At 45.0% G+C, this 14,184-nt stretch overlaps 1 protein-coding gene across 1 annotated transcript in view; it reads right to left on the reverse strand.

Moving 5' to 3' along the window:
* LOC130369788 (inactive dipeptidyl peptidase 10-like) overlaps positions 1-13,521 on the reverse strand; it is a 138,348-nt gene extending 124,827 nt beyond the window's left edge. The window contains exon 1 of the mRNA XM_056575348.1: positions 13,411-13,521. Coding sequence (XP_056431323.1) covers positions 13,411-13,470 — 60 coding nt within the window. The 5' untranslated portion in view covers positions 13,471-13,521. The remainder of the gene's footprint in view (positions 1-13,410) is intronic.
* Between the last annotated feature and the right edge of the window lie 663 nt (positions 13,522-14,184).

The following is a 14,184-nucleotide window of genomic DNA, read 5'->3' on the forward strand; positions in this document are numbered from 1 at the left end:
AGGCATTGAAATGACTACGCCCGGGGGACCCCCATTGGGCCCTTAGACTCACGCAGATGCCCCTGCGTGGGGGCATCTGCGCGAGTGGGGGTTTCAAAACCCCCCACCCTACCCCACCCCACTCCGACACACACATTCCCAAACTCACACATAAACGAACGCATGCACACACCCCCGTGTGAAGCTCAGTGTTTGGGGAGATGACGTCATAATGAGAAGCAGCTTTGTCACAAGCAGAAAGCGCCACCTTTAGAAGTCATTTGGGGCTTAAATGTCGATACCCTATCCCCTGTCCCCTATCCCCTATCCCCCCCACCCCCCCACCACCACGTTGACTTCAGCTAAGACCCCTCTAATGATAAGTCGCAGAGAGACAATGTCAAGGAACTGGGATTACAATATGCCTGGCCACACACAGCAGGGGTTAGGCTCAGAGAGAGATAACAGATATGGCGTTCCAGGGGATGGTGGTGGTGGTCTCCAAGGAAGGGGCTGGGAAGGACAAATGACGCAGCGCCCATGGTTTGAAGATCCTGGATTGGATGGTGTCTATTGAAACTGCGTAGGTGGAGGTGGCCTAGTGCGGAGCTTAACTTAATCAATAATGCGAGAGAGAAGGAGTGGGCATCTGTTCGGGAGGGAGATAAAACGAGAACGAGACCTTAAAGAGACAGTAATACTCCGGTGAAGGGGGTTGTTCAGTCTGATGAAAACAACCTGCTAGCGCTGGTGAGATGACTCTTGTTCTCAGAGTTTTGGTAGTTCGGGGATTAGATATTATTCAGCCCGTATGCAAACGATGCCAAATAAATGTTAAAACACAGTTGTCGCGTCAAATATTTCCTGTCCATACCGTCTTCACCAACATCAAGTGCTGTCCAGCCCGCTGAAACACCAAAAATGTTCCTCTCATCTTGCTTCCGAAGAGCAATCGGCTCCCCACAGATGTCTGGCTCATATCACAATTATGTGTCATAATGTTCTGAAAACGACACTTTGCACGTCCACACAGTGACGTGAGACTAGCAGGCACATTGGGAGAGTGTTTTGGAAAAAGTCCACAATTTTTGGTGGGTGAAATCAAAGAAACGAAAAGGAGTTGACATTAGGGTGGGGTCGGTGGTCTCTCCTCTACTAGACTCACCTGCGACATAAGTCTATAAACCTGAAAAACCTGTGGCCTCTTGGCATCTCAGTGGATAAGTAGCCACTGATAACACATTTTCCTTGTTAAACCTTCTGTTGTTGCAATACGGCTGTGATCTCTAGCTGATGAACAGTATAGACATAAAGCTCCCTGCCATGCTTTTGTCAGAAAATAAATGGTTACATTTCTTTAATATCTGTGGTGTCCTGCTATCACTTTTTTGCCGCACCTAGAGGATATTACCTGGTACCGATACACCATGTTATTCCAGGGATCAAGCTTATATACAGAACCAGGATTAGATCCTCATTGTAGGCAGACGTCCACTTCCATATTAAAGATTCATACTTCTTGACCTTCATTGAAAAACTGCTTCCATCAGCCAATAGGTTGGCTGAGTGCACACCTGAGAGATGGCTGGGCCAAGCCAGCATGTTCTTTATAGCGGAAGCACCTGCAGTGCCTGGTGCAAAAGGTTTTAGCAGTTTAAAATAGGCAGGCTGAATCAATGGGAATCGGTTTAAGATATTTTCCGTGCCAAACCTTGTTGACATCGGCTCATATTCCTGACATTGGGAATTTTTAGATGCAGGGGGTCTGTGTGTTGTGTTTGATGGTCTATTTTCAGCTACCAATGCACGCCGTGGGATGGGATAGTATAAATAGAAACAGTGACAGACCCTTTGAAAGTGACACGTCTGTCAAGCAGACACAAAATGATGAATGGGGACAATGTTCAGTGTCACACGGCGGTCAAATGTCAAGCTTTTTTCAGTTTAATTTAGAAGACATGATCTGGGCAGATTGGGCAGATATATATATATATATATATATATATATATATATATCTGTATATTTGCTGCATGACTACAGTCAAACTCCCTTACCTTGTCAACACCTTTGTAGTTAGAAGAAGTAAATCATTTGGTAAATTTTCCTGAGAGAAAATATTTTTTAAAACCTAGAGGGCTGGCTAACCCTAGTAGCAATGCCTTTAACAAAATCTCCCAGACATCCCATCCCCACCTCCAAGCTCGCTAGCAAGGCAGATCCGTTGACCCAGATTCCAGGTTCATGTTTTCTTTTAATTGACGTTTCTGGGCGCTATAAAGTGTAGTGTAACTTATAGCCCTGGTCAAACAGTAGGACAGATGGCAACACTTACACAAGACTCTCCCTATTGAGCACCAGAGATCCAGACCTCTCCATCATGGCTCAAGCTAAACTCTTGATCCCAGGCCTGGAGCAAGGTGTGTATGTCTACTCATGACATACACACAGAAAGCGAGACCCGTGATCTTGCTTTCTGAAAGTCTGAACGCACTCGGCATAATCAGGGAGGTTAGCGGCTTAGTTTATCTATTTCAGCCTAGCGTAGCGTTGCGAGGGAGCAAAGCTATACGCTTTTCTATGGCTGTGTGCAGCTTCAATTTATTGTAATGGAGTAACAGCAATAACTCAATTTCTCAATTTGACAAGTGAATCTGTATCCGTGTCTTCTCTCGCTAATTCCGTAATTCTCTCAACGTAGTTTAATATCTTGTTCCATCCTTTTTTCACTTCCCTGCTCCTCCTCACCTCATTAACTGTCCATAGCGACGCGATTACCATACAGTCAGACTCAAGCAGGGCAATATATCTTAATGTTAAATAAGTTAGAGTGATACACCTACCGATTAATGTCTTTAAATCAACGAGGGATAGAAGGACTTTTGATCTAACATTGGGAATTTCTGGACAGCGCAATTATGTCTGCTCATAAGCAGAACTTTCTCCGATATGCGTCTTACATTATTGGAATAATCTGGAAACAACTTCTCTACACTAGCTGGCTATGTGTTAAGTTATAATACATCCATTTCAGTTCATTTGAAACCGATATATACCCATGTCCTCGTTTGGAAAATTATTATTATTATTTCTTTGTCATATTACCGGGCAACAGATTTTTATCTTCTCAGTGCTGTAAGCTGCCCAGGCTATATGGCTGTTAGTATGTTCTGTTTAGATTTATATCTACTGTGTACAAGAGACTCAAGACTCACTTGTTCAGAGTTCACCTGGACTCCAGTGGCGGCTGGTAAAATTTATTTGAGGGGGGTCTGAACGATTGCATTCCAAACCCTTGTAGGGGGGTCTGGGGGCATCCTCCCCCACAAGATTTTTTTGTTGTGATTTTCACAAACAAACGAAGCATTCTGGTGCATTCTGACAAAATAGTAAAGGCAAAAAAAGAACATTTACTTACAAAGACGAATGGGGCCAGGGAACTAAGTTTTAAGTTAATTAATTTTGTAGAAATCAGCAACATTAAGGGCCCTATCTTGCATCCGGCGCAAGTGACTTAGTCACTGGCACATGTGTCGTTGCTAGTTTACAACTGGCGCAGAGCGTTCTTTTCCCGCCACCGCCACTCGCCGGTAAATTAGGGATTGATCATGCGCCCCAAGGGGCGGTTCGGCGGAAGGAGGAGGCGTGTTCTGGCGCAAACGGTATTTTGCCGTTTCTGAATACCATTGCGCTACTGACCAGGAAATACCTGGTTTAAAGTCAGTGGCGCGTTGTTCAGATGCTATTTTAAGGGCGCATGCATACATGCGCATGCGATGCATACGGATTGCTTGTGCACCTCGCGCATACACTTTGCTTCTCCCATCTACCTAGCCGCACATTCTTGGTCAATTATTTGGGAACAGCTGATGCAGCGGTAATAAGTTGTACTTTTAAATCAATGCATCTGCAAACACCGTACAGTAAACACATATTTTCTTGACAGAGACATCGTGTAGGCCTACATGCCCATAACTTTTAGGATTGATGAGTATTTGATCGTGAAAAACATTGTTTTACCGCGAGTGAGTGTTAAAAAGAATGAATGAATGCGGGCGCGCGTGTGTGCTCTGTTTAAACACACGCAAACTAAACACGTAACGCATTATACAATCAATGGCAATGTCTTATACCGCGGGGACACATGCATATTAGGATAGCATACAATACTGATAAGAAACAATGTTTATAATGTACTGCGTATATCATTAAATAGAACCACAGTTACCGCATATCATATAGGCCTACGTTTTCTTTGCCGAAATTTATTTGAGGACTCAGTATTTCTGAAGTTGTGGAAGAAAACCCCTTATTCCATGTGTGAATTAGGCCATATTATTTGGCAATAAACTGAGCTATTTGCAGTTTGAAATTCATGTGCATCTGTCTCATCGGAGACTGCAGACGCGCTGTCAAAATATCAACTCGTCCGATTCAAATGCGCTCATGGCTCTTAAAGGGGATGGGAGCTGGCACTCTCATTGGTTTGTTGGACGTTACGCCCAAACCACACCTACGGGTAACTAGGCTGCTTCAGACCAACCCTTTTGACACTTGCGCCGCGACGCAAGTGTAATTTATCCGCCTGTAAAATAGCGATAGCGCCGTAGAACCGCCCACAAAGCTACTTGCGCTTTGCGCTTCCCACTTGCGTTTCAGACCGTTAAAATAGGGCCCTCTCTCTCTCTCTCTGTGTGAGTGAGAGAGAAAGAGATAGAGATAATGGGTGAGTGTGTTACAGTGGCGGCTGCTGGTCTTTTAAAGAGGGGAAGCTAATTTTTGGCCTACATCAAAATAGTTGTCAATTTATTTATACCTCAATTCGGCCCTCCGTTCCTTTTCAAGAAAATGGTCTGTGACCCTAATGGAAGCAATTTCGCCAAGCAAATACCAAGAAATGTGTTGCAGTTTGTCATGAGACTTCACTTGCAAAATCCGCGATGGGACTGTCACTGAACTCAGATAGTGAAGTGACTGTGTATATCTCAAAATAGCTGTCAATCAAAAAGTGATTCAGACTTTCGACTGATCCTCCAATCATAACGCGGAAGCCCAGCGTCCAGGCTAGCCCAGGCCAGCCCACTGCTCCATCCACCCCCAGAGACGCTGAGCGTCCGGGGGCGGGACAAATCTGGGCATTTATCCAATGACCGTCGAGTTTCGAGGCAATGAAAAAAACTGTTCCATGCAGTCTCATTGAAGTGAATGGACGCTCGGCTTCTACGGTCTAATGCATTGACATTACGGGAATGTATGAGAAGTTAACAAAATCGAGTCAGTCTTGGATAAGATTCTTATCGAACTTGTCTTCGACATGAACGTATTTTAACGAATTTGTAGTCAATGAAATGTTAACACAACAATACATATTTGACAATTTAATGTTCGAAATTTTAGGGGAAGCTGAGCTTCCCTTGCAGTCTTAGAGAAATCGCCACTTACGGCCAAGCCATTGTGTTGGTAAACGTCACTCATAAATATATTTACAGTCTGCATTAGTATGCATTTAGACAAATACATGAAATACGAATTCCACAAAATTCATGTAAATGTGCAAACTTTTGTGTGTGGTTGTTGAAGACACACTTAAGGCATGATACCAACATAGGTTTGCAGAGGACTACATACAGTACAATATGCAAACTGAAGGCCGGATGCCACCATAGGTTTGCAGAGGACTATACAGTATGTACACTGAATAGGTTTGCAAAGGACTATATACAATATGAACACTGAAGGCCTGAAGCAACCATAGGTTTGCAGAGAACTATACAGTATGTACACTGAATAGGTTTACAGAGGACTACATGCAGTACAATATGCACACTGAAGGCCTGATGCCACCATGTTTGCAGAGAACTATACACAGTATGTACACTGAATAGGTTTGCAGAGGACTATATACAATATGCACAATGAAGGCCTGGTCCCACCATAGGTTTGCAGAGAACTATATACAGTACACTTGAAAGGGGTGGGGGGAGGTTGTACAATACAATTCGACGACGCTGTACTATTCTGCCTAGCAACGGGGGAACCATTGCCTAATAATTCAGGCATGTGGGGCTGAGCGAACTGCGCCCCACGGAAGACATCTACTTCACCAAAATAAACGTTGAACATGTAAGTGAATGAAGATTTATTTATGGGGGATTCTAAAGATATTCTAAAGTAAATGCATTATTCGAATATAATTAAAATAGATTAATTCTCAAAATGAGAAGATTATTAAAAAAAATATATATAAATATATTTAAAAAAGAAAAGATTGCCGGTCGGCGGGAGGGCGGCGCCCCAGCGCCCTCTATAGGCGATCCGCCACATCTGGACTCTGAACAAGAGACTCTATTGCAATGGCGCGTTTCCACTGCAGGGTGCGGAACGGATCGGATCGCAAAGGTGCGGGTCGGGTCGCGTTTCCACCGCCAAAAGTGGGCGTGACCCGGACTTTGCCGTACCCGTTCCGGCCCCATTCTCGGGACTCCTCCGTTGCGGTACCCAAAACGAGACCAGACGCCTGAAAGGGTCCCGTGAAATTCTAGCTACACCCCCCCTCAGTTGATTGGTCGACAGAATCGTCCCTTCCGGGTGACGCGGGGATAAAAACAAACAAACAGTAGCCTCGAGGTATTATTCTTTACAATTAAAATGTCGCGTAAAAAGCTTGCTTGGGCGAACAAGGAGGTGGAGACGTTCGTCTGCATTCTTGGGGAGGAAGACGTTGTTTACGATGTTTACGTAGCTGTCGCGGCGATCAACATCCGTCCTACCACCAAGGGTACTGTCGGCAGTGGAAAAGCGACCTCGGAACTGAGCTGGGCTATACCACCCCCTCCCTACCGCACCTTTGCAATCCGATCCGTTCCGCACCCTCGTCCCGGCAATATGCCGCGTTTCCATGCCCTAACCCTACCTTGAGGCAACTGTTTGTTTGTTTTTATCCCCGCGTCACCCGGAAGTGACGATTCTGTCGACCAATCAACGGAGGCGGTGTGTAGCTAGAATTTCCCGGGACCCTTTCAGGCGTCTCGTCTCGTTTTCGGTACCCCAACGGAGGAGTCCCGAGAACGAGGCCAGAACGGTGTGGCAAAGTCCGGGTCACGCCCACTTTTGGCGGTGGAAACGCGACCCGATCCGCACCTTTGCGATCCGATCTGTTCCGCACCCTGCAGTGGAAACGTGCCATATTGCCGCGTTTCCACTGCAGGGTGCGGAACTGATCGGATCGCAAAGGTGCGGTAGGGAGGGGGCGGTATAGCCCAGCTCAGTTCCGAGGCCGCGTTTCCACTGCCGCTGTCACGTTAAAATTGTACCGGGGGCGAAAATTGTACCGGCCTACGTCATCGTTTGTTTACATCCTGACAACCTGACAACCTGCCCTGCAACAGACGACGCGATGCAGAAAACATGTTTCCAAACGACGAAATAACATAATACAGATAGCGGATCGCTATCTGTATTATGATAGATAGCGATAACACTTGTTTTTACTTTATATTTGTATTGTATTTAATTGTTTAATCGAAACAATCAAACAATTTGCCCGCGAAACGGGCGATCGCGTCAAATGACGCGTCAAATCACGTAGGAAGGTTCTTGAACATTCTAGACTATGAAACCTGCTTAAAACAATCAGTTCACTAGCTAAATTCGATTAAACAATTCAATACAATACAAATATAAATTAAAAACAAGCGTTATCTAGCGATCCGTTATCTGTATTATGTTTCAAGAACCCTCCTACGTCATTTGACGCGATCGCCCGTTTTGCGGGCAAAACATTTGTCATTTGACGCGATCGCCCGTTTCGCGGGCAAATTTTTTTATTGTTTCGATTAAACAATTAAATACAATACAAATATAAAGTAAAAACAAGTGTTATCGCTATCTATCATAATACAGATAGCGATCCGCTATCTGTATTATGTTATTTCGTCGTTTGGAAACATGTTTTCTGCATCGCGTCGTCTGTTGCCGGGCAGGTTGTCAGGATGTAAACAAACGATGACGTAGGCCGGTACAATTTTCGCCCCCGGTACAATTTTAACGTGACACCGACAGTACCCTTTGTGGTAGGCCGGATGTCGATCGCCGCGGCAGCTACGTAAACATCGTAAACAACTTCTCTCTCCCCAAGAATGCAGACGAACGTCTCCACCTCCTTGTTCGCCCAAGCAAGCGTTTTACGCGACATGTTAATTGTAAAGAATAATACCTCGAGGCTACTGTTTGTTTGTTTTTATCCCCGCGTCACCCGGAAGTGATGATTCTGTCGACCAATCAACGGAGGGGGTGTGTAGCTAGAATTTCCCGGGACCCTTTCAGGCGTCTCGTCTCGTTTTCGGTACCCCAACGGAGGAGTCCCGAGAACGAGGCCGGAACGGGTACGGCAAAGTCCGGGTCACGCCCACTTTTGGCGGTGGAAACGCGACCCGATCCGCACCTTTGCGATCCGATACGTTCCGCACCCTGCAGTGGAAACGCGCCATATACTTACTTGTTCAGAGTTCACCTAGACTCTGAACAAGAGACTCAAGACTCACACCTCCCTTATGGTGCGGCCACACCAACCGCGTTACTCGCGTTGGACAACGCGAGTACCGCGCCTAACCTGACGCTTGACCAGTGTGTGGTGGTTCAACGCTTCCAACGCGTCAACGCGCCTAGATTAGTCCATGTCCATGCAAGTGAACGGAGCGTTCCCTCTTCGTCATAACTATCAAACCAAACATCCTTCACATTCACCGAGCGAACATTATGAAAGTAAAATATTTCTCGCTAGAAATGTTTCCATAAACGCATTTAATGGCGTAACTATGTTACTATTTCCACCCAGAAGAAAAAAGAAAGATGTCGGCCGTATGCTTCTGTGCAAGCTCACTACTCTCTGCCAGTGACGTCGGGTCAAGCTCCACGCTGATTGGCTACCGCGGCTAAGCGTCACGCGTTGGAGCGTTGAAAGTTCAATTTTCTGAACTCCGGGCGTTGGTGCGTTGGGCGCGTTACTGCGTTTACGTGCGTAATTACGTGCAACTGCCGAGCCCAACGCCCCCAACGCAACGCTTCAACGCTTCAACGCGTGTACCGCGCCTAGACCAATGGTTCCCTATGCAAAAATGCCGATTTTCAACGCCCCTAACGCGAGCAACGCGGTTGGTGTGGCCGTACCTTTACTCTCCTAAAAACACCCCTCTTACGCACTTATTGTATGTTGTATGTCCTGGCACCTAATGTACGCACATGTTGTATGATTTACGTCCTGGCACTTAAAAACAGTACTTAGCATTGCGTAGCGTCTTATCCTAGCTATATGTGCTGCATACGGGGAACGGGTTAACCGAGCAATTGTAAATAAAAAAAACATGTTTCTATGAATATCTTTACCGGCAGCGATATATTGTTGTTTCTCTTACCTCTAACAAATATACTTATAGTCGCTTTGGGTAAAAGCTTTTGCTGCTTTGGATAAAATGTCATTGCGTCTGTACTGCATGTGTCCATCAGTGTGTTGTGTGTCTTTACTGCATGTTAAGTTCTCTCCCTTTTTTGTGCATTCTCCACTTGATGGAGACAGGTGCATCCACTCAGAGTTCCTACTGGGTTTCTCTCAGTAAACAAATTGTTTTCTCTTTGTCTTCTTTTATTGAATTCTCAAATGATGTTAAGTTGCAAGTTATTCAGTTGTTAGCCAGGTGAAAAACCTTTATATCATAAAACCAGAAAAAGGTTGTTTTACAAGGTGAAATTAAATGCAAACAGAAAAATAAACATTGTTTTAAATGATTGCCTTTTTCCCTTAAATGTATCAAAATAAATGATCACACTGTTAATCATTCTTAATGTTATTTTTTAACCTTGATATTACAGTTCTAAATATAAATATATATAATATTTACTTAAAAAATATCATATCATGTACCACAACTCAATCCATTTAATTTAAACAAGCATCATATTATTCAATGAAAGTTCAAACATCGACCAAGCTGGGATTCCAAGCATTACCGACCGGCCCCGTGGCTAATGGTAGCGGGCTATTGCTTGCACAAACATTCAATTCAACTGTCCACAGTCTTCGTTTATGAGCTTGGTTTCTTACCGGCTGCCTCTCTGGTGTATGTAGATGCCTTGGTTGCACGGGATTACCAATGTTTTGGAAAGGACGAGCACCACACTTCTTTTAAGCTGCCATACAATGTACTTCCGTGTTTTGGTATTGTGTCTTGCCCTTTTTATAGTCCATGCGCAACATGGACTGTACAATGGTTCTTTCCGGTTTGTGGGTTTATTTTGGTCATTCCTTTGGTTTGACTTGACACTGCATGTGTCCATCATTGTGTACTTGTGTGTCTTTAATGCATGTGTCCATCAGTGTTTACTTGTGTGTCTTCAATGTATGTGTTTATCTGTGTGTACTTCTGTATCTGTTTGTGTGTGTGTGTGTGTGTGTGTGTGTGTGTGTGTGTGTGTGTGTGTGTGTGTGTGTGTGTGTGTGTGTGAGAGTGAGAGTGTGTGTGTGTGTGTGTGTGTGTGTGTGTGTGTGTGTGTGTGTGTGTGTGTGTGTGTGTGTGTGTGTGTGTGTGTGTGTGTGTGTGTGTGTGTGTGTGTACTCTTGGGTCTTATGCCTCATCACCCACAGCATTACTCTGCACATTACAAAGCCTTCATCACCAGAACACTTTCAAGACAATAGACCTTGGTGGCCGCCCCTGAACCATCAGGGGCCCGTGTGCACACCCATTCTCCAGGGACCCACGTACCTGTCACAACGCCCCAGCTTCATGTCTGAAAGCCCTGTTCCCCGCATACGCCTGGGGACCCAGCAGAGGTAACAGCAAGCTGTCAGGAATCACAATCATCTCCTCTAATTCTTCTGTTTGCCATGGCTGTTTGAACTCAACTTGTATAAAGCAATTTTATATCATTAATATAATTAATTGGTAAATGTGGGGACGTTTGGACCCCGGAGCACGAGGGCAAAACCACAGTATAGATTGAACTGTAGCGGAGAAACCTGTTGGTGTAGGGAGGACTTGGACTGGGAGTGGTCCAGAACCATGCTGATTGTGTCCAATCCTCTCTGTTACACAAGAGATGAAGAGGAATGAAGAATTACTCCACATTTCAAAGTCCACCCCTGCCCCAGAACCACAGCTCCATGCAGAACCCTGCCCAAGCTGCTGCCGGGAAACACAGGCAGTAGATCAGCATCTCATCAGTGGGAACATAATCCATTCGTGTTCAGCTTTATGTCTGAATGTTGGGAGTTTTTGTTATTTTAATTTCATTACAAAAAATGCCCGGTAGGCCCGAGGACAGCATCTGTAGGTGGTTATGTTGGTTAAAGGGTTTCACTCTACCGAGAGGTACAAGGACAAACCAACAAACACCTCATCACTCACACCGCAGACCCTCCTAGAGGCAGCGGCGGTGGCGACCGTGAATTCAGTCTGGAGAGCGATCGTTACGCTGTAGGTATCAATGGTTATCAAGGTGAAGTACGTTCAGTAACCTTGTATGAAGTTATGTCACAGTCGATCGATGGCTGTCATATTACACATCCTTCCAAATGAGTCGATACCTCCTTAGTGTGTTGACCTTCCTCTTCTGCAACACTCCCTTTTGGCTGCTCAGGTATTACAATGGATAAATTGTATGTGTGCTTTACCCACTATGGATACTATATAAACATTATGCAGCTGGTTCCCAGAAGCGAGGTAATTTATAGAAAATGGTCAAAAGCAATGTGCATGTGGATAAGCATGATGGGGAATGGAGCTCAGTCTACAGTCTTTGATATTCTAACACATTTTACAAAGGTAACAACATAAATTAGCAAATGAGCAGTTTAAAATTGAGTTAGAGAAGCAGCAGGTGATATATATTTGTATTTAAGCACACAGACACGCAAGCACACACTCAGACACAAGCATGCACACACTCATATTTGACTTTCACCCTTCTGTCAATTGTATGTCGAGAAGGAGAGTCGAGGGATTAACCATAGTAGAGGTCAAAGGTCACCTCTACAAAACACACTGATGTCATGAGCAGCCGAAGGCAGCTGTTTCATCTTGTTCAATCACGTCACACACACTGTCGCTTCCAATGCCCCTTTCTCTCCCCTCATTATCGATCAACGGCAGAACCATTTTAGACTTCAAAGAAAACCGAGACTGAGGTAAATCGAACATGATGCTGCTATTAATTTGACAGACACTGCATTCGAGATGAAAGTACACTTGTTCGGCCTTAAATCCTGTGTTGATGACGTAAGCAGGAAAGGCTCAGTGGTTTGAGATTAAACTCAATTTTCTGTCAATTTTACCTCGGATAAACAGACTCACATACTTCAACCCGGGGGTAACAGGAATGAGGCAGGATTATAAATCCTACCGATCAATTATACATTGTTAATAGCATATTGGTTAATAGTAGATGTGTTAATAGTACATCCGTTATATCTGCAGCCTAGTAGATGACAATTCATGCAATAGGTGATTCATGGCTGAACATTGACCTTTGCTTTCTGTGGACATGGACTGAAGTCCAAAGAGTGATGCACGTGACGGAGCTTAGGGGTGGCTGGGGGTAGGGGGGGATGGAAAGGTGCACCACAGTTGCCTCCAGCTATGTATGCACTTTCATTTGTCCCTCAAACCCGTTGGGAGACCACGACAACGTCATGACCAACGTCATGAAGTTGTTTCCAGGCATAGGATAATTGCATTAGGAGATCACAAGACTAGGGTCAATGTAATTGTATATTAAAAGTGTGCAGATGGACCTATTACTTAGATACAGTACCCCTGCAAATAGCCTCGGGACATTTGCAAATGACACACACACAAACACAAGCACACACACACATACACGCACACACACTCTCATACACACAAACACACACACACACACACACACACACACACACACACACACACACACACACACACACACACACACACACACACACACACACACACACACACACACACACACACACACACACCATAACAACAAAGCAACAATAGAGTAAATGAAGGGGAGAGTTTGACAGTGAGACTGAATCGAGACTGCAAGACTGCAATTTCGGCGCATTCTCCTCGGTCTCCCATGAATCATTCATACCATACACTCACAGAGATAGTCCTCAAACTGGAACCACATTTGCACGTGCTGCAATTCAATAATTGATCAGACATGATATACATACATGGCCACTAAACTGATCCAAATGACTGCTTCCACGTGGCTTTCTCACTACAGATTCAAAGACATATTGAACTCTTTTGGTGTATTTTGGTGTAAGTTCCGGGGAGAGCGAAAACTTTGATCCCAGATAAGAAAAGACCGCAAGCCGTGATCTCGCATTCTAGCGCATCAAAGAACAAACACGCCAGTGTTACATGACGCAATGATAGGCAACCCCTTACCTTCTCATCGGTGGAGAACCGCCGTGTGTGACCCGCTCCTGCCCCTGCGCTCTGATTCATCTTTCAGCACCTCGGAAAGCCCCTCCAAACGGAATCCAAAAGCCCTGGGAAAACCAGATCAAACGCAGAGTGCCTTTGCAGTCCGCGCCCTCGAGGAATATGTCCTGCAACTATCAAAGTTGTTTAGATGAGAATTAGCTGCATATGTCGCGGGGGACTCGTTTAGACCGGTTCAATACTAAAGTGCGTCTTAACCGCTATGGCATGCGTGGTTTCTCAGCCACTGACGCGCTATGCGTAAAGACGCGCTCTGCCGGTGCGCTGGCTCTGTGAGTGCAGGCGGGTGATTCATTCATCCGCGAGAAAATGTCGTATGAAGACGAATTCTGCATCCTCTGCACGAGATGCAGAAACATAGCTGCTTAGCCTACATAGAGCAACGCAGTTTAATTAAGGATTCAATGGCGATGTAAATGCAAAAATGAAATGTTAATTGAAACAACATCTCACTACTTATTCAGCAAGGCAATCAAACATTCTCTCTCTCTCACACACACACACACACACACACACACACACACACACACACACACACACACACACACACACACACACACACACACACACACACAGACAGACAGACAGACAGACAGACAGACAGACAGACAGACAGACAGACAGACAGACAGACAGACAGACAGACTGACTGACTGACTGACTGACTGACTGACTGACTGACTGACTGACTGACTGACTGACTGACTGACTGACTGA

Source organism: Gadus chalcogrammus, chromosome 17 (genome assembly GCF_026213295.1).
Source record: "Gadus chalcogrammus isolate NIFS_2021 chromosome 17, NIFS_Gcha_1.0, whole genome shotgun sequence".
NCBI classification, from domain to species: domain Eukaryota; kingdom Metazoa; phylum Chordata; class Actinopteri; order Gadiformes; family Gadidae; genus Gadus; species Gadus chalcogrammus.